Source organism: Coffea eugenioides, chromosome 5, assembly GCF_003713205.1.
Source record: "Coffea eugenioides isolate CCC68of chromosome 5, Ceug_1.0, whole genome shotgun sequence".
NCBI lineage: Eukaryota > Viridiplantae > Streptophyta > Magnoliopsida > Gentianales > Rubiaceae > Coffea > Coffea eugenioides.
In genome coordinates this window covers 47,643,432-47,669,678 of record NC_040039.1, presented here as the reverse complement: position 1 = coordinate 47,669,678, position 26,247 = coordinate 47,643,432, and the positions used below count along the sequence as shown (strand labels likewise).

The window sequence follows — 26,247 nt, the reverse complement described above, 5'->3', positions numbered from 1 at the left end:
GGAACCCACAAGTCTTCTGCAAGGACTATTTGACATTGATTGCTAATGACTTTATATCATGCATGCATGTATTCAATATTTATCCATTCGCCCGACCTTTCCAATCACTCAAAGCTAGCAACGCGCGCAGGTCCACTCCACAGGACCACAACCAATCTTCAAATTCTGGCGCATTCCCACTTTCCCAGCCCACAAAGCTACCACACAATTCTTGACTGACTTGATAAATTAAAAATCATGCGCGGTTTGAGGTGATGAATCTCTTGGTTTTGATGTGATCAATCTCTCAACAAATAAAGAAAGCCGTGCATGGCTTTTCTCATTGCCAAGCAGGTAAACATGAAACAAAGCCATAAGGATATATTAATACTTTGATCACAATTCATCCAATATGGAACTGGAAGCATCCATCTGCTGATCTGCATCAGCATCTATTGCTACAGATTGCACCCATGCAAAAGAGAACCAAAATGGATCCAACAAAAAAAAAAAGGAATGGATACAAAATGGACTGTCAGCATTTAATGCTGGTTTTCAATTTAACCGTGCCAAACGTTCTTCGCCAATCTTTGAGCCTAGCGCACTCAAACCGGGAGCCAAAGATGTAAAAAAAGGTCCTTTATGGTTAAGGCAACTGGAAGGTTTGAATCTAGGATAATTTGTCTAAAACCTTGATGTTATCCTTTTGTTAAACTTTATTAACTTCATTACAGTTGCTAAATGCTGCTGCGTTACAGCCCAGAAGTATAGAAGAAGCAGACGCGTTTTCCCATCTTCTAACCCCGAAGGCAAAGAGGAAAGATTTGTCTGCAATGTGCTCAAGTTGCTAATTAGTGAAGAGTGAAGACGACACGGAGCCCGGCTCTAAGGGGATTACAGCACATCTACAGGCTGCTATATTGACTTTTTTTTTTTCGACTCAGCTGCTATATTGACTTCAAACTTCCAAAAGTGGACTTTCTCTTTCTACCATTTATTTTTAGTAGCTTAATACTTGCCATTTTTTGCATATTATGACCCACTGTATCCTACCTCTCTTATCGTATGTCACATCTTAATTATTTTGTCATTCCTCCTTTACAAATATTTTATTTTATTTCCTAAAGTTTCAATGACTACTAAAGGGTAAAACACAAAATTCAACATATTAAAAAGTATAATATAATAGAAAAACAAAAAGTACAACAAAAAAATCATAAAAATCGCATTTTTTAGTGATATTTTTTTTGGTATGTTTAAATTTGTGTTTTACAATATGTTAGTAGTTATTGGAACTTAAGGAAATAAAAAAGAAGTAGAATAAGATGTTTGTGAAAGAAAAATGACACTATAATAAAAACTGAGATATGGAGTGAAATAAAGAGCGGGACAGATGATGTGTTGTGATATTGTAAAAAAAAAAAAAAAAATAGTCGCATTTGTAGTTATTTAATCGCTCATTATCAAAATGATGCAAATTCATTCCTGACACATACGAATCGCACCATAATCTAATGTATTTGTTTAAGCACTATTAGAATTGCATGATCGAATGATTAATATTATTCCTTTTTCAGAAAACAAAAAGAAAATTAATTAGCATACAAATCCTCTATTCTGTATGCTTATCAAACTATAGAGGCGGTGGTCTTGTTTAGCGGCAGCAATGAGGCCTTTGTAGCAAAATCTCCGTAGTTTACAATTTCTGGATATTAAACAATATTTGATAGTGTTTGTTATCTGGAAATTGCGGACTATGGTGGCGGATCTAGGATTTGCTGTTTGAACGTTGGTGAAGCAAAAACAGAGGAGGAAAAAAAAGAAAAAAAATGGATAAATCATGAGTATGTAATGTCTTTTTTATCTTTGAAATATTATCATTTGGTAGCCACATGGCGTTTTCAGATAAAAAAAAAAACTCCTAAAATGAATTTTCAGACAAACATGATGCAATTTATATATTGGGATAATTTCAGAAACCTCCCTTGAGGTCTCTAACAATTTCATGAAGCTCCCCTTAGGTTTCAAAAATTACACACACCTCCCTTGCTTTCACTAATTATGCTTCAAAATAGGTTCAATAGGCTACCAATTCCTTCAAATATCCTAAACTACCCTTTTTGTCAAAAAGATAAAAAAGAAAAATAAAAGAGCTTTGTTGATTGCTTTTCTTCCAACACCAAAGCCAACAAACTCTTTCTACCAAAAATAAAAGTTTGGAAAAAAATTCAACTATGATGATTGCCTTCTTCCAAACAACTCCACCCCAAAAGCCAAGCAAACACCCCAATTTAAATCAAAATAAATTTCATTAATTATAGCACTCAAAACAGTATAACCTAATTTATGTCCAATAACCCCAACCCCTACATGGCTACATTTACTACACAAGTTAATTAAATCCGTCACTTGGTGCTAAATTGGATAAAACTCAATCTCAAACTTTTACCCAAAACTAACACTTCATCAACAATCAATAGCACAGATCTTTCGTCTTTCTCTTTTTGCAGCCTCTTTTTTTTTTCAACAACCCATTTCTAAAGCACATCCATCCCTCAAATTCTTGACTTTTGACATCACTAAGTTTTATCACCCATAATCAACCAACATTGGATAAAATAAATAGACGCAAAAAAATCAAACCCATTACACTTAGAATTAAAAGGATAAAAAGGATGAACTTGATCATATTTGCAAAAAAGAGATTGAATAGAGATAAAAGAAGAAGAAAAAGAAGAAGAAGGGAAGGAGGGGGATAAATACGGGTAAGGGATAATAGATAGAATTTGGTCGTGAATTGGAGGAAGAATATTAGGTAGAGAGGAATGAGTGGTAGGAATTTAGCAAAAAAGGAAATGGAAGAAAGAGTAAGGTAGAAAGAGAGAGAGAGAGAGAGAGAGAGAGAGAGAGAGAATAAGTCAATTTTAATTTTTCTTGAAATTTCTGAAATTTCCAAAAAGAAAAAGTCATTAAGTATCCTATATAGGGGTAGTAGAGTACTTTTACAGCAATAGGGGATGTATGTGTAATTTTGAAATATTAAGAGGAGCTTTGTGAAATTATTAGAAACTTCAGGGGAGGTTTCTAAAATTATCCCTTATATATTTAAAGGATGAATTTGCATTTTTATGTAAGTGAATGATTAAATAAGTAATATGTAAGGGATTATTTGTTTCGTTTTCCCTTATAAAAAATTGTGTTGTACATTATAATCATTTGACAACCAATACGAAATAGAACAACATTATATAATGCTATCATGTTACTAGATGGATGCTCAATCTTGTTTGCAGGTTACCAACTTTGACGTTGAAATTCAAAATTCAAATTTAATATTTTTTGGATCAGTTTTCAAATTTCAACAATTGTATGCAGAAAAACTAGAAAAACCGTCGAGTTGATTTTCCTATCCACAAACCAACTCCCTGAGAAAAGCCAATAAAAAAAAATCTATAAATACCAAATGGTTACAACTTACAACCCACTTCATATCTCTCATTCCATTTCCAACTGATTAGCTTGCCCTTTATTCCTTATTGCACAAAAAGAATTCCAATGGCTCGTCGTACCTTTCCATTTTCACCCTGTCTTAGCATTCTCCTCCTCCTCTGTTTCTTGGCCATTAGCACCAGAGCTCAAGTGCCAACAAACAATACCTTCAAAATTGTCAACACAGGTCCACTGGGAGAATTCCAAAAATTTCGTACCCACAGCTGAATATGGGGCAACTTATCGCATCATAACCAATGATGTCTATGATTTCTACACATTCCCCTTCAGACTGTGTTTCTACAACACCACCCCAACTTCTTTCGTGCTTGGCATTCGTGCTGGCATCCCAGATGACAATGGCCTAATGCGATGGGTTTGGGACGCCAACCGCAACCACCCCGTGAAAGAAAACGCCACCCTTTCTTTCGGCCGGGATGGAAACTTGGTCCTAGCCGACTCTGACGGCAGCCTAGTGTGGCAAACCAACACGGCTAACAAGGGTGTCACGGGCATCAAATTACTCCAGAATGGCAACCTTGTGCTGTATGATAAAAAGGGAAAGTTCATTTGGCAAAGCTTTGATTATCCAGTTGATTCGTTACTAGTTGGGCAGTCCCTTCGCGGGAGAGGCGTAAACAAGCTTGTCAGTCGAACTTCTGATGTTGATGGCTCCGATGGAAAGTACAGCTTAGTGCTTGGAGATGATGGCCTCCTCTTGTATCTAAACAACGCTGGCCAACAAGTTCGCTACAATGGTTGGCCGGGGAATTTTGGCAGTACTGTAAGGTTTAACACCCAACCTTCGACGTGGGAGCCTACTCCAACAGCTTGGAACCTTATCTTTGAAATATTCGAATCGCCAGCGCCAAAGCCACAGGTTGATGGGATTCAACAACTCAGTAAAATAAATTACAATGCAACGTACTCTTTTCTGAGGCTTGAAACTGATGGCAATGTCAAGGCTTATACTTACAATGACAAAGTCAGATTTGATAGATGGATGCAGACCTATAGTTTCTTTCCAAGTAATTTGGCAACAGAATGTGCTTTGCCAACAAAATGTGGTAATTTTGGATTGTGCCAAAATGGGATGTGTGTGGCATGTCCTACAGCAAAAGGGCTCTTGGCATGGACAGAAAATTGTCAACCACCAACGTTGGGCTCGTGTGGGAAGAAACCTAAGGCAACATATTACAAGCTCGATGGGGTGCAATCTTTCTTGAATCACCAGTGGTCTCCGGATAGTCAAGAAGTTGTGATGGAATTTGGAGCATGCAGAGACAAGTGCACCAATGATCGCAATTGCAAAGGATATGTCTACAAGCAAGATACTTCAAAGTGTTTGCTTCTGCCAGTGCTTTTGACTCTCGTTAAGGATGTCAACACCACTAGTGCATACGTCAAATATTGAGTTTATGAAAAACTTTAACTTAAAAAAAAGCAAAATCTATTAAACGTCAAAACATGGTTTAAATTATTGTTAGCATGGTTTTGTTTCTCCCAGAAGGCTAGAGGAAGTATGATTTATGGGAGTTTTATGTGCCTGAAGAAAGAAGCTTCATGTTGAGCTTTTGCAATATTGTATCGTGTTCTTTTTTTATTTTTATTTTTTTTGTCTATACGATCGCTTCCTACACTATGGGGAGGGAAGGGCCTGAAGAGGTTTTGGGATAATTCGGAGGGGACTGAACCATTATCGGACCAGATGGGTGCACTACGCACCCGCCTGAATTTTTTAAACAAGACCACATTTAATTGTGACAAATTGGCCACCCCACCAAGCCGTAATGCATTGGTGGTGGCCATGGTTAATATTGTATTGTGTTCTATTTTGATTGTAAGACTTGGATGGTGTCTTTACTATAAATTCATGCTGCCCAGACTAGTATTTTGTTTTTTTTTTTGAGGGCCCTTCTGATAGATTAAACCGGAACGCATGCATGTGTACTTGTATGCCTTATTTATATTCTATTTTCTGGATCAATAATGCTTTTCTATACGAATCTAATTAAAATTGCAATGCTCTTCCAAGATATGATATTGCTGTTTTTCTCCGTTAAAGTTGTCAAAAACCTTTTTTTTTTCTTCGCATTAATAGTTTTCTGGAAACCTACGTTTCATGTTCATAAACATTACTGTTCATTTCTACTGAGCAATTCTCTAAAATCTGGGACTTTGTTTTCTGTGAAGTGCACTAGCCTCTCCTAAACATAACTTTCAGGAAATTTTCTCCAATAAATACAGGTTCTCCTTCTTGGATAGTCCCCCCAAATAGAGCTGCAGCAAAATGGCGTTGCCGATTTTTATTTAAGGAAAATAACATTTAAAATCATGCTTATAATGAATGATTTCCTGTTGATCACTGGTTAGACAAATATCACTTCATGTTTACTTGCAGCCGACAAACTCATCAGACATGGTCATAACTGTGGACATCAGATTTGGGTTTCAGCCTTAGAAGAGAGGTTGGTTTGGTTCATTATGAGAGCTTCAATGCGCTATACTTTGATGCATCAATTATGACCCCTCCGGCCTCCACGTCCACCGCCACTTAAAGTCGTTCATGATTGATGCTATATAGCAGCACTCGGGATGGGTCTCTCTTCTTCTTCTTCTTCTTTAATACAAATGATGGAGTAAGGCCAAGTCTAATTTTTATAATCGAAATTTATACTATCATTCATATCTCTTAGTATAATTTAATAAAAAAGGAAAAAAAAAGTATTTACAAATTCACGAGGTTACTATATATCATACTTATATATATATATATAAAATATGACATGTTGTTAATTGGCGAATTTCTGAGTATATTGTGAAAACAAGAAAATATCACAAAAGTGATGTTGGTTGGGATTGATTTCTAGTTTAAGAGTCGCCGCAAATGATAAAAGAGACTTCATTAAAAAATTATTTTAAATTTCCTTTTTTTTTTTGTTGCTGAGGAGGTAAATGGAGAGATTTTTTATTTTTTTGGTTGCGACGAAGCCTTTTTTTTTTTAAGAAAGGGATCGCGGTTGATTGAAGGTGCAACCAACCTTTAAATTTTTTTTTAATTCCTAAAAAATGACAAGCATCTAACCAATTGTAGCTCCTTTCCCCTTCCCCTTTCCCTTAATTTCATAGTTTAATGGGATTTAATGGGATTTAAAGACGTTAATTTAATTAGCAGATGCCAATTAATGTTACAGCGCTATATTCTGGACTCCTCCTTAATTTCATAGTTTTAATATATATGCAATAATCAGAGACTTTTTATTTTTTTTTTTATGTTGCTGACATTTTCCTTCTTTATTCATCCATCGTTGAGGAATGGCTGACAATTTTCTTTGACAAAGAAATGAGGAAAAGGCCAACAATACAATACATACAATCCCACGCTACGCCAAACAACCAATTACCTTACCTTGGGCTATGACCTTCGCAGCACACAATTTTGCTTGCCGTTGCTTTCCTATACTTTGACGGTTTGGTTTTTCTCAGAATCATGAATTTGTTGATTTTTCTTACACTGCATTGCCCTGAAAGCCTTGCCTTGTGTACGTATTTCCTTGCCGTACATCAGACGTTCGGTTTCCAAAACAAAATAAAAAATAATAATAAAAATTTCAAACCGCCGCACATTAGTTGTGCAGTTTCCAAAAAAAAAAAAAATTTCAAATCGCCGCAGATCAATTTTCCAGCCGTTGATCAAATGGATCCATCTGCGGTTAAAATAAAATATTCAACCAAAAATCTTAAATTAAAAATTTCTTAAGCTGTTGAAAAAATTTTTAAAAATAAATTGATTTTTTTGTGCGCCGATATTATTTCACACACAAATCCTGCAAAACACTACATTTGTGATGTTTTCGTATATCAATATTATTCTGAGAAATTCGCCGCTGTTAATGTCACACTCCAATTCTTATTTCTACAATAATTTTCTCTAAGACATCAAATCTGTCATTCTCAAGTCGAAATGCAACTTGTACTTCAAAGGGAAAATTTTGTCATCATTTGCTGTGGAAATAAAATTTGGGTTGGGGGCAAAGCATCATCATTTGATGCAGATATCAGATAGTAGTAAGTAGCGTATCGTTGAGAAGCCACCGTCAATCATGTATGCAGAAACAAGGGTGTGGATAAGTGGGACAGGCCAGAGTCAGAGTCCATGCATGCATTATCCCATTTCTTTATCGTCATCGTAATTGATCTCAAAGACCATTCACGGTTGCCCGACCCGGTCCTCATCTGAATTGTTGTGCTCAAGGCTCAATCAATATTTCCTCCTTTCCTTGTTATATTACAGCTCATTGGTGGTCCATTTAGACAATGCATTGCAGTTTTTGTACGTTGGATTGCCAGAAAAGCATATAGGAATGGGAACATAATGGGATGATGTATATATTAAACTTCCAAAAGAAATGCATCCAAAAAGAACCAAAAAAAAGAGACCTTAATGCAATAGGATGTCAAGAGAACTCGACATTATGAGAATTGAATTTTCTCTCATGCACGTCTAGATTTTTATTTACATTGCAACCCCTGAGATCATAAGATTTGAAGAGAGAAGGTCGTAATTAAATATATATGTATGCTCTTAATTAGGGATGTAAGCTCGCGAGCAGCTCGGTCAAGAGCTTGACTCAAACTCGGTCAAACCGAGTTCGAGTCGAGTTTCGAGCAGCTCGATAAGGTTATCGAGTCGAGTTCGAGCATCCAGAAGTGATGCTCGAAGGCTCGACGAGCCTTATCGAGTATTTTAATTTTAATTATTTAATATTTTTAATTTTAATTATTTAATATTTTATTATTATAAAATTACCCTTATACCCAAAAGAATTATCGAATTTACGAAATGTTTCAAATCATATAAAAATTTTAAAAGGGTAATAATGTCTTTTCGCTCAAAAATTATCAAAAAAATGAAATTTAATAACTCGAGCTCGATAAGACTCGAATGGACTCGAGCCCATACGAGTCGAGCTCGAGTATTGCGAGCAAGTTTCGAGCTCGAGCTTGAGATTCAATAATACTACTCGCTCGAGCACCCTATCTGTATGTCGAGTCGAGCTCGAGTATCGCGATACTCGAGCTCGACTCGACTCGATTACAGCCCTACTCTTAATCAACATCTCTAGAAACTTGTTGAGCTAATAAGGACGAGCTTACTTAGTTTTTTGGGCCATATTTAATTAGTTGACAAAATGTACAATCCCAGCCTATTTAATTGCCAAAGGGGCAAGCTATTCAGCTAGAAAGAGACCAAGGTTAGATTGAACACTAATTAAATACTCAGATTTTAGTTCCCCGTATCTATGTTGACTAGGGCTGCGGAAGAAATTTCGTCGTTCTACACACTTTGGAGGTACAGAGTCTACGGACAACAACTGTAGAGGATGTATAATAGAACTAAGTGATCTGGCTTGCGCTTGGCAGTTGTCAACATTGACTATTCAAATCTTATCCTTCAATTTGACTTTTCAACGCGCCAATAGCTTCCGATAAAGGTTAAACTTTCTGGAGAAGAACTATAAATACCAAAACTTGAGACTACTTTTGTCCCACAAATCTCAATCCATTTCTTTTCCTCTCCATTGGCATTCTACACAAAAAGAATCCCAAAATGTCTTCTTGGAGCTTTTCATTTTCAGTCTGCTTAAGCAGTCTTCTCACTCTTTACTTCTTCACTGCTAGCACTGTAGCTCAAGTGCCAGCTAATGCAACCTTCAAGATCATAAACGAAGGTGAATTCGGAGATTACATAACCGAATACGATGCAGGGTATCGTGTTATTTCCAACGACTTCTTTGCATTCCCATTCAGTCTATGTTTCTACAACACCACCCCAGGGGAATTCATCTTGGGCATGCGTGCCGGCCTCCCACGCGACGAAGACCTAATGCGCTGGGTTTGGGATGCCAACCGCAACCACCCCGTTAAAGAAAATGCCACTCTTTCCTTCGGCCGCGATGGAAACTTAGTCCTCGCGGACGTTGATGGCACTGTCGCGTGGCAGACCAATACTGCTAACAAGGGCGTCACGGGCATTAAACTGTTGCCCAATGGCAACCTTGTGCTGTATGATAAAAAGGGAAAGTTCATTTGGCAAAGCTTTGATCATCCAGTCGATACATTACTGGTCGGCATGTCTGTCAAGAAAAATGGCCGGCTTGTTAGCCGTACGTCTGAAGCTGATGGAAGGGATGGAAAGTATAGCCTTGTGCTTGATAATTCAGGGTTCAGCTTGTATTTAAACAACTCTGGCCAGCTTGTTAACTATAATGGCTGGCAAGGAAGCGCATATAGTTCTGTAAGATTTAATACAACCCCCATAGATGAAGACCCTAAATCTGCAGGCTGGGAGCTGCTGCTTCAAACATTTGAGGATTCAAAATCACCACCAACTCCAAGTCCAACGCCGAGCGGGCGGCGGCTGCTTCAGTCATTCCCTGTTGGTTCTGCTAACACAGTAATTCTCCGAAAGGTGAATTATAATGCAACACTCTCATTCTTGAGGCTTCAATCTGATGGCAACGTGAAAGTGTTTACTTATTTTGATAAAGTCCCGTATCTGAGATGGTCAGAGACATTTGCATATTTCTCGAGTTACTACGTCAGAGAATGCGGGTTGCCATCAAAATGTGGTTCCTTCGGTTTGTGCCAAATGGGAATGTGTGTGGCGTGTCCTAGTCCAAATGGTCTTCTGGGGTGGAGCGAAGATTGTCAACCACCAAAACTGAAGCCGTGTCCGGCCAAGGCTAAGGTGGATTATTACAAGATTGCTGCGGCGGAGCATTTCTTGAATAGGGAATCTACCGGTGATGGAGAAGGTCCGATTAAAGTTGAAGCTTGCAGAGATAAGTGCAGCAAGGATTGCAGATGTAAAGGGTTTGTTTACAAGGAAGATACTAAGAAGTGTTTGCTCGTGCCAGTGCTTGGGACTTTCATCAGAGACGTGAACACTTCTACTGCATACGTTAAATATTCACTCTGAATAAGTTAACTTTGTCGCTTTTTAAAGAAAAGCCAACAGGGGGAGTTGCTGTAGGTTTTCGTGGTTTTATATTGTAATTGGGGTTAGTGTTATGCATGTCCCATTAACAAAGGAATAAGAATAGAAAAAAAAATGTTAATTGCCCTCTGCAATTATTAATAATGGTGTTCTCAACTAGTACATGTATTATGTAGGACTCGAAGGTCTGTTGTGAAAATTTTTTGATTTGCTAAGTCTGATTTCTTGGATGATTAAACCGAAATGAATACCTTGTATCGATACAGGTCCAGTTTCTTGATGGCTCCGTACTTACTAATTTTGGGAGGCATTTGTACAGTAATCAAAGGAATATGTTTTGCTAATTAATGCTTTATCAAAAAGCGATTGAAGTGGAAATAAATAGGGTAGTTGTCTTCAACCAACTTGCAGTTGCAGCTAATGCTAGATATTTCTCTGTTTTTGGCAAGAGATATATAAGGGTTGATCTGTGGTTGAAATCTTGTGGTTGAATCAAACCTTCCGTAGCAAATTTGTCAAGGCTCCATTCGTTGTTTACATTACATTACATTATTTCATTCTCTCCGGTTTCCTCTATAAAATAGTGATTGATCATTGATATGCTAAATCGAAAAAAAAAAAAGAAGAAGCTTGATCTGGAATTAATCTGGTTTTCAGTTCTTAAGATATTGGTTTGTTAAACCCAAAAAAAAAGAGGTTTGTGCTCTTTTGTTTCCTATTTTCATAGAAAAAAACTCGACAAATTTCTTTTTTAAATAGTGATTGTGTTGCATCTTAGAACAAAATCGATTGAATGTTAAAAAATCAGACTTCTCTCAGTTTTGCTTGGACTTGGCTCAAACAAGGTTTCGTTCCTCATGGACCTCAAGGGCCTTTAGTGAACAAGCACTTGTAGTCATTGGGACTAATTGATAATCTCATTATTGGGCTTCATATAAAGTATTAGGCGGATTAGAAATCGTCAACATGCCAATTTTCATGACCATATTTGGGCAAAGAAACAAGCGTGTTCATCCTTAATGCGCTGTATTCCCTTCCATTCAAAAACTTTCATTGACAACTGTTATTGGTCCCGTCCGTTATTGAAATTTTGATTGTTGACCTATAGGTTTTACCGAGATTTTTTTTTTTACCCTATGAATTTTCGATGGGAGTTCAATTTCAATGAAATCTTTCAATTTCTTATTTTATTATGTTGAACTCTGCGTATTCCTCTATCCGTAGAGTAAATTGAATGTACAGACACCTAAAATTCAAATAGGGATTTTAAACCCCTTCTAGTAGCCGAGTTGTCTTTCACAAATGGATTCTACAAGTTTATTAGAAAATCCCACTATTAGTTCATTCTTTGCCGAATTATATAGATGATCTAGCAACGCGATGAAATTTATATTATGTTTACCGAATTGCATGAAAATTTACCCATCGAATTAATTAAATTAACTGATCGACGTGCTATTGAATATTTGTTTTGAATTCGATAATTTGATTTTTGCAAAAAATTTGACATATTTTCTTTATAATTATTATGAAAATAAATCCTACTACTTCTGGTTTTGAAGTTGCCACGCTTTGGAAAAAAAAAAAACATGGGGCAAGTACTAGCAAGCCGCATTCGCTTTTTGTAAGGGAGATTAGCCTACAGTCCCCCTCCAATTTAATTTGTTTTAAAATATTAATGAAATAATGACTGGCATCCCATTCGAGGTTTTAACCCAAAAAAAAAAAAAAAGAAAGAAAGAAAAAAGGTACTAGGAAGTACTATTGTCTTTGACACACAAACAGAGTGACACTCTAAGCTGAGTTGGCCACTAGCTAAGAGGGCCATAATTTAAGGTCCTTTTAGGTGCAAAGTTAGGGGTTTCCAACCCCTTGGCCCTTGCTTGCAATCGTACCAAGTTTTCCTGGTAAAAGTTCAGCCGATGTCTGTTACAGTTGGATTTCTTCCCCTCCATTTTCCTAGTAATTCCCATGAGATAGTCTTTCATCTTAACAAATAAAGATGGCAAAACTTCATACTTAGTTGAAGGTTTGTCTTCTTCAGCGGTTTCTGTTGATCAATAGCGAAATATTGTTTAAGTGAAGTGAACCAAAAACTTGAAAGAAAAGATGTGGACTTGAGATCAAATCAGGTTGACTACTCAGGTTAAAGCAAAATAAAGTATGATTCGTTTCGTGATTGTGGTTCTTTACCAAAGATCCTCCCAGGTGCTTTTGCTGGTAATCTAGAAGTTACTCCGAATTCACCTCGTCCAAAACTATTTGTGATAGCGTGGTGTGATGTGATGAAAAGTTTGAAACATGTTCCTTAACCCCAACTGTTTCAAAGTAAGCATAATGAAGACCACAATGTTGTATATGCTATTAATTCCTTATGGCTTATATCTTGCCAAAAAAAGAAAATAAAAGAAAAAAGAATATATGGGAAAATTCAACACATGGTTTATGTACTTTTGCATATGTGCGTAAAGCTCATATATGAAACATGTTCATAAGATGTGTAAACCATTTTAAAGATGCTAAATTATGTGATTTTCGTCCTTCATTTTTCATTGTACACATCGAACAAACTGCAAAAACTCACGCTAGCATGTATAACTATCTCTCTTACTCATGTAGAAAAGGGTTAACAATGTATTTTACTTATTTAATTGCATAACTAACATAGGCAATAACGAATTAAAAATTACTATGTTGAAGGCTAAATTTTACTTTGGATCTTTAAACCATAGATGCACTTCTACTTTAGTTATTAAATTTCAAATTTGGACACCTTATCTTTTATAGTACAAAATCTATCACACTTTAGTTTTTAAACTTTGATCATCACTTGTTTACTATTCCGTCAGTTATGATAAATCCATAGGATGAATTTCATATCCTTATACTATATAAAATGAGTTGTGGTTAAAGAGGATTTGAATTTCAACCATATGGATAGGTGCTTTTTGAGAATGTGGAATGTTGTGTAGTTTTTTAAAACTTTTGGTACAATTGAGGGCAACATGTATTTAGATATATTTACCAAAATGCCCTCATTTTGGTACATTTAAAGCTTTGATTTCTGGAGACATTTGGGTGTTTTTGGAATATGGAATTATTTTGCAATCGTTTTACATCGAGTACAACTCATATAAGCTTATGTGTTGGTGTAATTAGTAAAATGGTGTTATAGACACATTTAATTGAAGTGTTGTTTCTGTTGTGCAATAAACACAAAAACATATTAACATGTTGTACAATTAACACATTGCTATAACTAGCCATTGGAGGGTATTCCTTCGTTTGAAACAACTTATGTCTTCTCTCGAGCGATTTTCAATTGACATTTGTTGAGATCTTTTGGGAAAAATAAAATTGTAAAACCATTAATAAAGTGAAGTGTGCAAGTGTGTGCTGCAATTAGAATGTACTATTATTAATTTTGTCATATTTGATGACTATTTCTTTCCAAAATATACTATTATTTGTCCAATGAAAAATCTTCTTTAACCACAAGCACCAAACGCCTGCGTGATGCGCGGGTACTCCCCCTAATTTTAGAGAGTAAAGTATCTATGATCCTTCAAACAGTTTACCGGGATGTGATGAGTGGTCAAAGCTCGTATTTAAACATGCGAGAGGGATGCCCGGCCCAAAGCCCGGTTACAACAACCCGACACTCCCTTTTTTTTTCACCAATTTGATCCCTTGAAAAAAAAAGAGAGAGAGAGAGAGTAAAGTATCAAAAGTTGAAAGTTTAAGAATTAAAGTGGATGAATTTCATACTTTTGAGGATAAAGTATCCAAAAATCAAATTTAAGAACCAAAATAGGAATGCATCTATAATTTAAGGGATCAAAGTGAAATTTAGCCCCATTTTGAATACCACTAGGAAAAGACTTTTAAGTTTTTCACCCTTTAGTTTATCTCCACCAAGTTTTAGAATGTTAATTGTCCTCTTAGACCGATTAAGTGAACCTTTACTTTTCCCAGTTCTAATGCAAATTAAAAGTTCGTCAAATTTGGCCAAAGACTTCCTTGGTTTATTAGTGTTTTGTTAAAATCTTAAGATCTAGTAATCATCAAATAGGAAACTAACACACGATAAAGATGAACTAATATATAGTAATTACCAAAATTCATTCAACGGTGAAACCTGGAACCTCAGATAATTTACTCTTTCATATTTCCGTTCTACTAGTTTCTTTTACTGTTGATCTACGTGTGATGACCGGATGATTTTCGACAATTGATACTTGGGATGATGTGTAGTTGAGAATATGAATGCTTCCAAATGTTAACGTGTCTGGCAGTGACAGATCCTTGTTTTCTCATTTGTGAAGCATCAGTTTGCTTTCAAGTTTCAACCACCTCTCTCTCTCTCTCCCCTCTTTTTTTTTTTTTTTTTTTTTTGGGTTAGGGCATCTACATTTTGCCATGGCTGTAGTTAGGGTGCTTTAGAGTTAGACATAATAGGTAAGCATTTTTGTAAAGTTGATGAGATTTTGAACCCCTAATTTTAGATCAAAATAAAGGAGAATTCTATCGAAAATATTCTATCCATTGATATCTCTCAATGATGATGATGATAATCTAAAATTAAAACCACTTATTCTACAATTCAACAGAAAATTTAAGACGAGGGTATGATACATAAAAAAGACGGTAGAATCTCCTACAAATAAATTCTTGCTCTTTCGTTTGTCTCAACCCCTCGAAAAATAGCTTCCTATAACATCAGTATTCAGTGGTGATCGCTACATATATAAATATATTGAGAGAATGTGTGAAAGAGTAGTCCAGAAAATACACAATAGTAGTAACATGTTTATGCGGTTCAAAAGGAGGAAGTAATTACCAAAATCAGCAAAATGAACAAGACTCAAACAGTCCGTAGCCAGTGGATCTTTGAAGTGGACATCAACAAATTAGCACACTTTTTCAGTATGCACTGATTCTCTAATTAATTAAGGCACCAGTGGTTAAGTTGATTGAAGCTCCTTAACTCTTAATCTTTTCCGCATTTGGGTGGTTGTTAAGAAAGCTAGACAAGGAAGCTTTCTTTTCACATCTTGCCTATTAGTGTACAGATACAGTAGTAACTGGCAAATGGTGGTGTATAGCATCAGACGGAAATTTTGAAGATATACAAAAAAACATGGAATAAGGACCTAAGTTGAAGCGCTGATGCATATAAGTTTGAACTTGTTAGAGAGCAAAGATTGTACTCTACAGAAAAATTGTGAATCTGATCATTTTGTGTACATTTTTTTTTTGTCGCAACGATAGGATTCTTATAACCTAATCTAGCATAATCTAAGGGGAGCGGAGGACTTGATGTGAGTAGAGATTCAATCGAAGAAGGGTTGAACCCTTGACCTCCCACACGACCAAAGACCTAGTGGCTTCATTTTGTGTACATGATAGGTTTTGAGGTGCGAGGTAATATTTTATACCATTGTTTTTCATATTGTATTGACATATGATTCACATTAAGACTTGTTTTTTCAATTGTGCTGAATTTGTTGACAACGTAATTATAATGAAATTTTGGGTAGATCAGCTTTACCAATTAATTATTCACTCGTACGTACGTAGTGGGTAGGCGAATTCATACAAAACTCAAACTTCTCAAATATCATACTATTGAGTCTGGTACACGTGCATCAAGAAAAGTTTACTAATTGACTGAGGTGGTTCATGAGCTAGTGACCTGTTCATAACTGAAGTAAATTGCTAAATGCTTTTGTTTTAAATATTACCTAGTGAAACGGAAAGTACTAATCCTGTTTGAGGAAAGAAGTTCAATTTTATAACTCGAATCTGCAATATCATATTCACATCTCAGATTTGTTCTAATCTTGCTATTTTAGAAATTGCCAATTGATCCAAGAGAAAAATAAGATGAGCAAGGGAGGGATTTTTATTTTTCTTCTTCAAGAAAAAAATGGGGAAAAGAAAATGGACCCTATGAGGTACTGCGAAGGGTCATTATACAAATGCATGCATGCACCCAAAATGGAATTGACAAGCAATTAGCTTGAATTCAGGGGACAGCTAGTAAGGGTACGCAAGAAATTTCAAATCTTATGCGTTCCTTTCCAGGCAGAAACTCCAAAAAGCAAACTAATCAGAAAGCAGAAAGCCGTCAAGCAACAACAAAAACGTCACTAACAACGGTACGTACCATTGGATTACATTATCTCTTAGCATTATCACCAGTCGTTTGGTGATGGCAACGACTATGTTGACAATTGATACATAGGAAAAATTGCTAGGGTAACAGTCCTACTAGTCACTTTTAAGACTGGGATCGATCCTTGTTTAAACAAGTGGCAGCAATTTGGCTTGTTACTTTTATGTGTTATACTGTGATAGGGGGTGCTAATGATGTTTGTTTAGCTTAGTGATTTTTATAGAGTGGGATCTCCTTATTATATAGTGCAAAATCTTTGAGAGTCAACCAAATCAGCTAAGATTATGAAATATGCCTACCATTTAACCCATAGCGTCAAATTCCAAAAGGGTTTTAACTAAAATGGTTAAAAACAAGAGTGACATTCAAGAAAGTGTTTTAGACCCCTTTTCTTTCCCCGTCTGCTGGCCAAAACACACCCAAAAAGAAAATGCGAAGGACGCCAATGCCAAATCACTGATGAAAGTTTTATGTATATATATATATATATATATATGTATAGATGTGAGTGTCTGCAAAAGTATATAATAATCTAACCAAGTTGACACTTCTAAAGAATACTAACATTTTTAAGCTCAACCTTCTGTTAGGAAAGTTTGTTAGGGAGAAACACCTCGAGAGAGTCCACTAAAGAGCCAAATATGTAAGTCAGGAACCCAACTCTGACCCAAAAACTTAAACTGTTAGGTTTTGGGCCCTTACTTACATATTAACTGCTCTGTCTCCATCTCTCGGATCAATGTGGGGCACAACCCTTTACTCATGAGTCTAACACCTTCCAACTAGGACAAATCTTCAGTGAAATCATCAAACCTTGTTCATGAAAATCTTATTATTCCAGCTACTGTTCATCTTACTTATCACAAGGTTTACTATAAATATTATCAATCGTTTGTTCCATCTAAACAACTATTATCTATGATCTCTAAAATACAACAAAAGCAGTCACAGCTATATTACAATTATTGCCTGTTTAGTCTTTTTCCTTCTTTCATTTTCCGTGCATCATTTGAGAAGAACGGAGAATTTCATTTTGTAAATTGAACCATAGAAGAAAAACTTATTCCATTTTCTCAACTTGTTAAAGGTTCTAGATACTTTTCCATACTATTTCGTGTTGGCAATACTCCCATGTCAATCTTACAATTCTCTTTCTAATAATGTAACTAGCTACTGACCTCCAAAACAGAAAAAAAAAAAAAAAAAACTTTTCATTTTTCACGTTTCGACCTACTAATGGAGGTCTTGGATTTTCAATCGAACCAAATCTTATATCACAACTATAATCACTACTCCAGCAATTAAAAACTAATAGGAAGCCAGTTGGAAATTGAATTACTCGATGACTGAACCTTAAAATCTTAGTTAATTAACAAGATGACGACTGTTTTCACCACTTTAAACATTTGCACTAACGAATAATTATGTACTTTTGATTTTGTGACACGATCTCAATCACCACTTGTAGTATAGTTAACCATCTAGAATTAACCATGGCAAGCTCTAAATCTAATCTACTAACTTGAGTTACGTGCGGTGGCCACCTAGTCACTAAGGGTTCAAATCATAGTGCCAAATTTTGCTAATATGCCTGACAATGATTGCTCTGATGATGCCAGTACAATTATAAAAATAATGGAAAATATAAAAAATCATTCTTAATACTAATAGTACCATTAAAGGAAGAAAATAATGCGATGTAGGAAGAAAAAGAAGAGCTAAAGCACTTTCCTTGGTCCCATACCATGTCTCCTCAGTAGTCCCATGATTTGATCTGCATCTAACTCCACTTGCATTTCTCTCTTTAGTCTTTCCCATACACAAAACCTTCTCAAATTAAGCTCCTTAATTCCCCAAAAAAAAAAAAAAAATTTGTGCATCAAACATGATGTCTAGTAGCCATGGTCACCAAGGAATTATAGAATTAGGAGAAGGATCATCATCATCATCATCAAGATCATCAGCTTCAGCGGTACAAGTACCAGCAACTCATGATCATCCTGATCAACAGCAGCAACCAGCTCAAGGCCAATTGAGCAGGTACGAGTCTCAAAAACGTCGCGATTGGAACACTTTTGGGCAGTATTTGAGGAATCAGAGGCCTCCAGTTCCGTTGTCGCAGTGCAGCTTCAACCATGTGTTAGATTTTCTGAGATATCTCGACCAGTTTGGGAAGACTAAGGTGCACTTGCAAGGTTGCGTGTTTTTCGGCCATCCTGAGCCAGCAGGGCCGTGCACTTGTCCACTCAGGCAAGCTTGGGGAAGCCTTGATGCACTCATTGGACGCCTCAGAGCTGCCTACGAAGAAAATGGTGGTTTACCTGATAAAAACCCTTTTGCTAGTGGTGCCATTCGTGTTTATCTTCGCGAGGTAAGAGATTCCCAAGCTAAGGCTCGTGGTATCCCGTACAAGAAGAAGAAGAAGAGGAAAAGTATTCCCATGAAGCCAAACAATGAAAGCTCCAATTTTCAGATGCAGTCTTCTTGATTGCTATATGTGGTAAAGTAAATTCATATAAGTTTTGCTGCTTTAAGAGATTGAGTATGCTATTTTCTTGTGATAATATAGAGATGGGCTAGTACTATATTCCCAGATCTTTATCTACATAATTAATGTGTTTAAGTGTCACATATACTTTTATTCCAGTATTATGTCTTATACTGCTTGGTAATGCAACTATTTTGAGCAGAATTTCTCTGGATTATTGTGTGAAAGAGCCCAAAAATGAATGAGGTTCGAACTAGTTAGGCTAATCTGATTTCTTTCTTGAAAATCTGGGATTCATTGCCTCATTACAAAACCCTAATTTGCATACTTGCTCGTTGGACTTGGGAGTAAGGCAGGGTTGTATACTAGAATAACCAACAAATTAAAGCGCTATCAGCATTTACATTCAAATTAACAAGAATTTAGGCTGCTTCTTGTTTTACCTCTTTCCCAGGCAAACACGAATAGGCACTCATGCAACGCTTCCATGTTTTATTTTGTTCCTTTAATTCCCACACCCTTTTCTTTTTGGTGGTTTTCTAAAATTAAATCTTTTCCTTTTGTCAGCCTTGTCTCTTCTATGATTCTGCACTATCCTGTGCTTGCCATTAATTATGATAGGGCTAACTATTAATATAATTAACGTGCACACTGTACGTAGGTTTATGTTTTTCTTAAAAAAAAAGAATACATTTGCAAATATATCAAGTGCTTCTGTTATATGCATGTTTGATGGTGCAGATCAGAAGTTTGCAAAAAAAAAAAAAATGAATGGAAGATGAAATCCAGTTCTTCTACTTGTCTCCCTGTTTAACAATCTTCCATTCTAAGTTCAAATTAGCAGGAGTGTCATTTTCTTTGGTTTTTGCTGTACGTCATTATAATCTAGACCTGAATCATATTGTCCTTTTTGTCTTCTTAAGAAGAGAACGAAAATTCTATTACTCAACAACTCAATACCTATGGCTATGGAGTCTATGAAGTTATTGCCAAAAGTCCTGAAGAAATGATGAAATTTTGTGGTTAAGAACTATGCTGAGCCTATTTAGCTCGAAGCTGCTGTTAAAAACTATGTCCAGCCTATTTAGCTCGAAGCTGTAATATCTAATATAGTGGAAACTCCAAGCAATTCTCGTACTATTACTCTTACAATCCCACATTTCAAGTCATATCCGATGTTCAATTGTGCATCCTTTTCAACATTTTAGGTCCATTTTTTTACTTTTTTTTTGGAGCAAAAGAGATGAATTTTATTGATAGAGCATTTAAGTTTGTACAGCTTAGGCAAAGAAGCCTGAATAGATGCAAAAGTGTACCTCCATAGCTAACTACAAGAGACTACAATTATACAGTACATGAGCTAAACACTATCAAAGCATTCATGGGAAATCCTCCATTCCATCACCAAGTCCCACTTAGTCTTGGGTCTAGCCACACTTGTCCAAGTCCCAGCCACTCCTCAAACCTTAGTAATGATATTAGATATAATTTGTACAGCAGACAAAGAGTTTTGAGATATCCACTCAGAATTTCTTGCCCTCCATAAATGATACACTGTGCATGCAAGAGCTAACATTTTGAGTTGATCATCAAAGGATGTAGACTTCCGGTGTTGACATACCCATTCAAGTTCAACAACTCAGGGTTAAGTACCCCTATACGCAAGACATAAGGCCTTTTCGGTCTTTTTCTCTCTCATGTTTTCTTTGTTGATTTTATTTTGAGGGGGACTTTCGTTCTTAAACACGAGATTGTTGCCTTGAAATGCATGACATAAGGAATGAAGTATTTTCCCTTGATTGTATGTTTTCAGTTAGTAGTAACCTAAATCCAGCTAAACTCCACTTGAAGAGTTGCTTTGGCCTGTTTTACCTTGGGGTTTTGGGTTGGGGATTTGAGGTTTGCAACTGTCAAGAATGGAATAAAGGTACCAATAATCATCATTTAAATCTTTTACTGATCGAAATCTGAGTAGTTTCTGTTGAAGAAATGATTATGCGAATTCTGAGAGTTTCTTGAAACAATGGCGAGGGAATGATACTCATTGTGATTTTAGCATATAGAGAATAAAACTGGTTTTGATTCTTAAAGGAATTGTTGTGCAGAATTTTGTTACTTATGGTGAATCCATTCTACTAGACAAGAACTCACTCCAATTGTGTTTTGTGCGGATTCGTTTCGGTCGTTATATATGTATATTTAAATTTTTTTTATGTACAAATACATTATAATGTTATGCTGAATATGTCAAATATTTTATTCATATACATCACTTTTATCCTAATATAATAATGAACAATTAGAGCGAATAGTACCAGACCCTAACCGCACTGACCCCTCTTCCATTCTACTCGCTATAGATATTATTCTCTCTCTCACGAAGTTAAATCAAACAATCCCTTATTTGTTAGCTTACTTGGCTAGAATTTTGGGTTTTAGTAGGTGGTTTAGAAGAGTATAATCATTTGAATTAGCAACTCCTCTTTCATTATTTATTCCATCTAGTAATTTCTGGCACGTATTCCTTTTCTTGAATGGCTCACTTCATAATATTAGTTCACATTTCTCACGTATGTAGTAGAACAAAATGGAAAAACGCTTATCACAGCTACAAGCTGTTTTTTTATAACTAGACGTGGTAGATATGAATTTCAAGGCGAGTAATGAAGCAATGTCAAATTGAAAAAAAAAAATCAATAAAACGTTTTTGTGGCTCAATTGTTTTTTCTTTTTATACATATATAGTATTCCTTCCTCTAGTGTCATGAATTTTTCTTTTTTCTTTTTTTTTTGGTCACAAAATTGTAATTAGCAAGAATATAGGGAATGGACCTTCAGAAGCCTAGAAAATCTTTTGAGAGAGGGAAAAGAAAAGCTAATAGTTTCTTTGGAATCATGATCATAACAATTTGTGAGGTTCAATTGTTGTCTTCCACGGTTAAAAAAACTTATTACAACTCCATAAGCTACATGAAACTTTCTCTTCTGAGGCAAGAAACCTATGCCACGCATTAACCTCTTCTCATGGTTTATGGTATGCAATCGCAGATAAAATTCTAAGACTCCTTGTAGCAAAATCATAAGACAGCAGCAATAATTAGAAAAGCTTTTACTTGGTTGTTATGGTTAGCCTGTCATATCACGTACGTACGTTGTATCATGATCTGGGATCATTTGGCATTCTTCGTACCAGACGACATATTCCTACTATTTTTAATTTTTCCTCGTGACCATACTCACAAGCCCTTGATCTACCATCAAAATCAGCATAAAAAATTGTTAACACCTTCAGCATTAAAATCAAGCCGGAAATCGGGAAGTTCTGCTTGAGTTAACAAATTTCCAGTTTCTGAAATGCACAGCAGAATGGCCTCCCCCTCCCTTTCTACACCCAGCTGTCAGGTACAGAATTTAAATCTCGAACCTGACAGTGGAAAGAATGTTTTGTTTCAAATTATTTACACTAAAAATTGTAATATCGCTACAGTTTTCCTAGCTTGGAGCTGTATTGCACTCAAAGCACACACAATTGGATAGAGTGTTTGGACTTTTGTCATGAGTAATTATAGCAAGTCCTCAATATCTGGTATCAGGTTGTCATAATAATTGGAACTTTCATATTTTCTAATGGGACATAAATGATGACATGTTTCTCTGGTATGGCAAATATTATCCAAAAACATATCAGCCAGGTCCACTGGGAACTGTTTAAATTGGTACACTAATTAATTCTCCATACAGTTTAAATTCTATCCAATTATGTTTATCTGTACGGCTTGGTAACCCCAAAAAATTTATGTTTCCATTTCTTCATTTCATTTTTTTTTAACCTTGAGAATGGCTACTAGGTCTCGTTTTGGAATGCGCTCACTTATAAAATTAAAAAAAAAAAAGCACTTTTGACACAAGTTCTTTTAACAAAAGTGCTTTTAAGTTATCAAAAATTAGGTTCCTTGAGTTACGGAAAAATTAGTTACTAAACATCCTAAAAGTATTTTTAGTATTTAAAAGTGCATTTTTTTTTTTTTGTAAATCCACGGCGACCCTAATTGGGGCATTAATTAGGTAGAATTGGAGTGCAAGAAAGAAAATATTAAACCTCTCAAAATATTGAAAAAAAGAACGATGTTGTGAATTTTATTCCACTGCGAATCCTAGTTATCTTAGCTAGTAAAAGAAGAAAGCAATGTAGTCTTGAATTTTTTTTCGTTGTGATTGCAGAGAATTCAAATCCTACTTACCTTAGTAAAAGAAGAAAAAGTAAAATGAAGATTACAGCATGAGTAAAAAGTCCACTAATAAGTTGGGGAGATTGGACTTGGAGTCTCCCCGAGTTTCTTTTCTTTCGACTCGTAAAATCTTGTATTAGCCATTACTTGACCCATAAAGAAGGGAGTAGTTAATTTTGTTCTGAATCTGTTTTACAATCATAAACTATATATCATTATCAGCTCTTTAAAAATTAGTGTCCACTGAATTAGATAAATGTTACCGTGCAACAAAATAGTTTCTTGAAAGCCAAGTAAAAAGTCGTCTCTCCTGCTAATTGGCTGTTTTCAAAATCCATTCTTGTCTGTGTTTATAGGCTGGTTTACATGATTAGAAAACACTGAATTTCCATTCAAATTATAAGCTATGCATTCATTCTTACTTGCTACCTAATTCAAAAATTTATTCCTTTTTTAAGAGAAAATCATAATGTCTTTTTTATTTTAGAAGATTTGTACTAATAGCAGCAAACATAACAAAACATGCAACAGATACAAATAGATTTGGAAGAATTAACAAAAATCATAATAAATCTGAAAATTTAACAAGATTACACTTCAAAGCTACAAATATATATATATATATATTTAAAGAAATCAGATAAAATGAACTGCAACCCAATCACTACTTAACTTTTCCAAGATCAGATATCAAGTTGAAATTTGACAAAACAAATCAAAGAAATTCAAATTTTGGTAAAACATTTAGGAAAAAACTCAAACCTAACAAATAAAATACCATAAAATAAATACTAAAAAAACACTCACAAGAAGATGCTAATAGAGAAGAAAATTATCACTAAAAGATCCTAATAGAGAAAAAAAAACTCTCACTAAAATATCTTAAAAGGGACTTTACAACATGCAAAAGAGAAAAAGAAAGCCATAAGAGATCTCCCTCCTATATAAGAAGTAGATAGTCTTAATAAGGAGAGAATTTGGTTCAGAGAGAAGCAATTAAAGCTAAATTTCAACTAACTGAAAATTTATTCTTTTTAATATATTTCTTCACCAATAACATTATAAAAACTAGCAAACTGTTAATAAGATGTTATCAATTCAAACTTTCCAAATCTCAAAAAAAGAACTCATTACATAAGTAAAAACAGTTCTCTTGAAGTATTACATGATAACCAAGTCTACTGTTCTCTTGAAGTGTGTGTGTTTGGACAGGAGATTATTTGCTCAAATATATTTGCTTACATTACCATTACAATTTTCTATACACCTTTTTATCTTCCCAATTACCTTTTTATCTCACATACATCACATCATAAAAAGTGCTACAGTAAAAATATCTCAAATGATTTACAATCCAAAAACATCCAAAAAGTGCTACTCTTCTCTTGAAGCGAAATAATTGTAAGGAAGCTCGCCATAAAACATCCTATTGGCCCTAAGGAGATTTTAACTTTAGAGAATCTTTTACCTGTTTTATGATATAGACCAAAGTGGGGGTGAGTTTGTTGGGGGGGTGGGTGGGTGGGGAGGGGCTTTATAGACCATAGAACCTTATGATTTGTGATATAGACCATAGAACTTTATGATTTGTTTTCATTTTAGCTAAGGTTTGTTGGTAAGCTAAGGGCTTTATAAGTTTGTGGTGTTTAGGTGCAGGATATAAGCAGTATTCACCGGAACGGACCTCCCAATACGATACCGACACATGATTTGCAAGTGAATCTGTTTTAGATGACTCAATATAACTCGGTCGATACTGACTGAGTTAACTCAAATCATCATATATTAATTGAAAACCGTCAAATTATACACGATTTTGAATCAAAAATCAAGCAAAAAAAGTTTTGTTGTTAGTATTGTTTCGGATATTCATCGTTGTTATTATTTCATTGTTATTATTCACCGATAGACCTATTTCGGATGTTTATTATTGTTATTTATTTATTTATTTTTTTGGTTTTAAGGAAGTTGAGGTCATTCATTTGGCCAGTAGAGTTGATCAAAATATGGTGAAAATTCTTGTTTTTTTTTTTTTGCCTTTGCATTCTATAATATTATTTGATGATTATCTGTTTCTTTTGTTGTATTGAATTATACGGTATTACTTCTTTCGTGTACTAGAATTCTTATTATATTATCATCAGAGTAGGATTCTTATTGTGTTATATAAGATATAATGATTTTAATCTTATATTTAAGCTTTGATGTCTCATAAAATAGAAATAGAAGATGCTTTTGATACTAAAATCATGTACTTTTAATGCTTTTGATTCATGACTACAACAGTATCACTTTATGTAAATAATTATTGAGTACATTTATGATAATGTAGGTATTTAGCAAATCTAATTTGATAATTGTGCTTCTTGTTGTATTTTCTATTTTTATTAATTTTTTTAAAAAATTTTGAAAACTCTTATATGCTATAATGTACGTATGAGTGTGAAACAATAATGATCACGACACAACAACGACCATGATGGCAAACCATGGATATAAGAGCACAAATGCTTATGCACACAGGTGCTAAGTCAACTAATCTTCTTGGTGTGGATAATTTTTTCAGCTTTTTCTATTCTATGGACCACCAAAAGAAAAAAAAAAGATTTAGAAAATGAGTTTAATATAGATATTAAAGCAAATGAAAATTTCAATTTAAGAGCAATGTTGATTTTGAAGTGGTAAAAATCTCACCACTTTAATCAATCCTCTTAAGATGATGGTAATAATATGACATGGCTATTTTAACCTAATCTTCTTTTTGTCTTGTTCTAGAGAACGCTCCTGTCCATGTCACCCGTATTTATTTTTTTTGTTCAGAAAGCATAGATAATATTATTGAAATTTGATAAACTATACAATTGTTGAGCAAAGGCCCAATTTG

The 26,247-nt window shown here is 35.1% G+C and overlaps 2 protein-coding genes, 1 non-coding gene and 1 pseudogene across 3 annotated transcripts; all 4 read left to right on the top strand.

Annotated features, from left to right (window-relative positions):
• Positions 1-3,510: 3,510 nt before the first annotated feature.
• LOC113772336 lies at positions 3,511-4,882 on the top strand (annotated as a pseudogene).
• Positions 4,883-9,040: 4,158 nt separating this feature from the next.
• Positions 9,041-10,646, top strand: LOC113770786 (EP1-like glycoprotein 2). The gene has a single exon (XM_027315368.1). The coding sequence runs from the start codon at positions 9,080-9,082 to the stop codon at positions 10,448-10,450; it is 1,371 nt and encodes a 456-aa protein (XP_027171169.1). The 5' UTR covers positions 9,041-9,079; the 3' UTR covers positions 10,451-10,646.
• Positions 10,647-14,047: 3,401 nt separating this feature from the next.
• On the top strand, positions 14,048-14,158 carry LOC113772691. Its single transcript, XR_003468651.1, has one exon. It is a non-coding gene; the product is annotated as a small nucleolar RNA Z279/snoR105/snoR108 (small nucleolar RNA).
• Positions 14,159-18,447: 4,289 nt separating this feature from the next.
• On the top strand, positions 18,448-19,311 carry LOC113772348 (protein LIGHT-DEPENDENT SHORT HYPOCOTYLS 10-like). Its single transcript, XM_027316939.1, has one exon. The coding sequence runs from the start codon at positions 18,532-18,534 to the stop codon at positions 19,132-19,134; it is 603 nt and encodes a 200-aa protein (XP_027172740.1). The 5' UTR covers positions 18,448-18,531; the 3' UTR covers positions 19,135-19,311.
• The last annotated feature ends 6,936 nt before the right edge of the window (positions 19,312-26,247 follow it).

What these genes read in the sequence shown, in the direction of transcription:
- LOC113770786 (XM_027315368.1), top strand. Translation starts at nt 9,080, where the DNA reads ATGTCTTCTTGGAGCTTTTCATTTTCAGTCTGCTTAAGCAGTCTTCTC.
- LOC113772348 (XM_027316939.1), top strand. Translation starts at nt 18,532, where the DNA reads ATGATGTCTAGTAGCCATGGTCACCAAGGAATTATAGAATTAGGAGAA.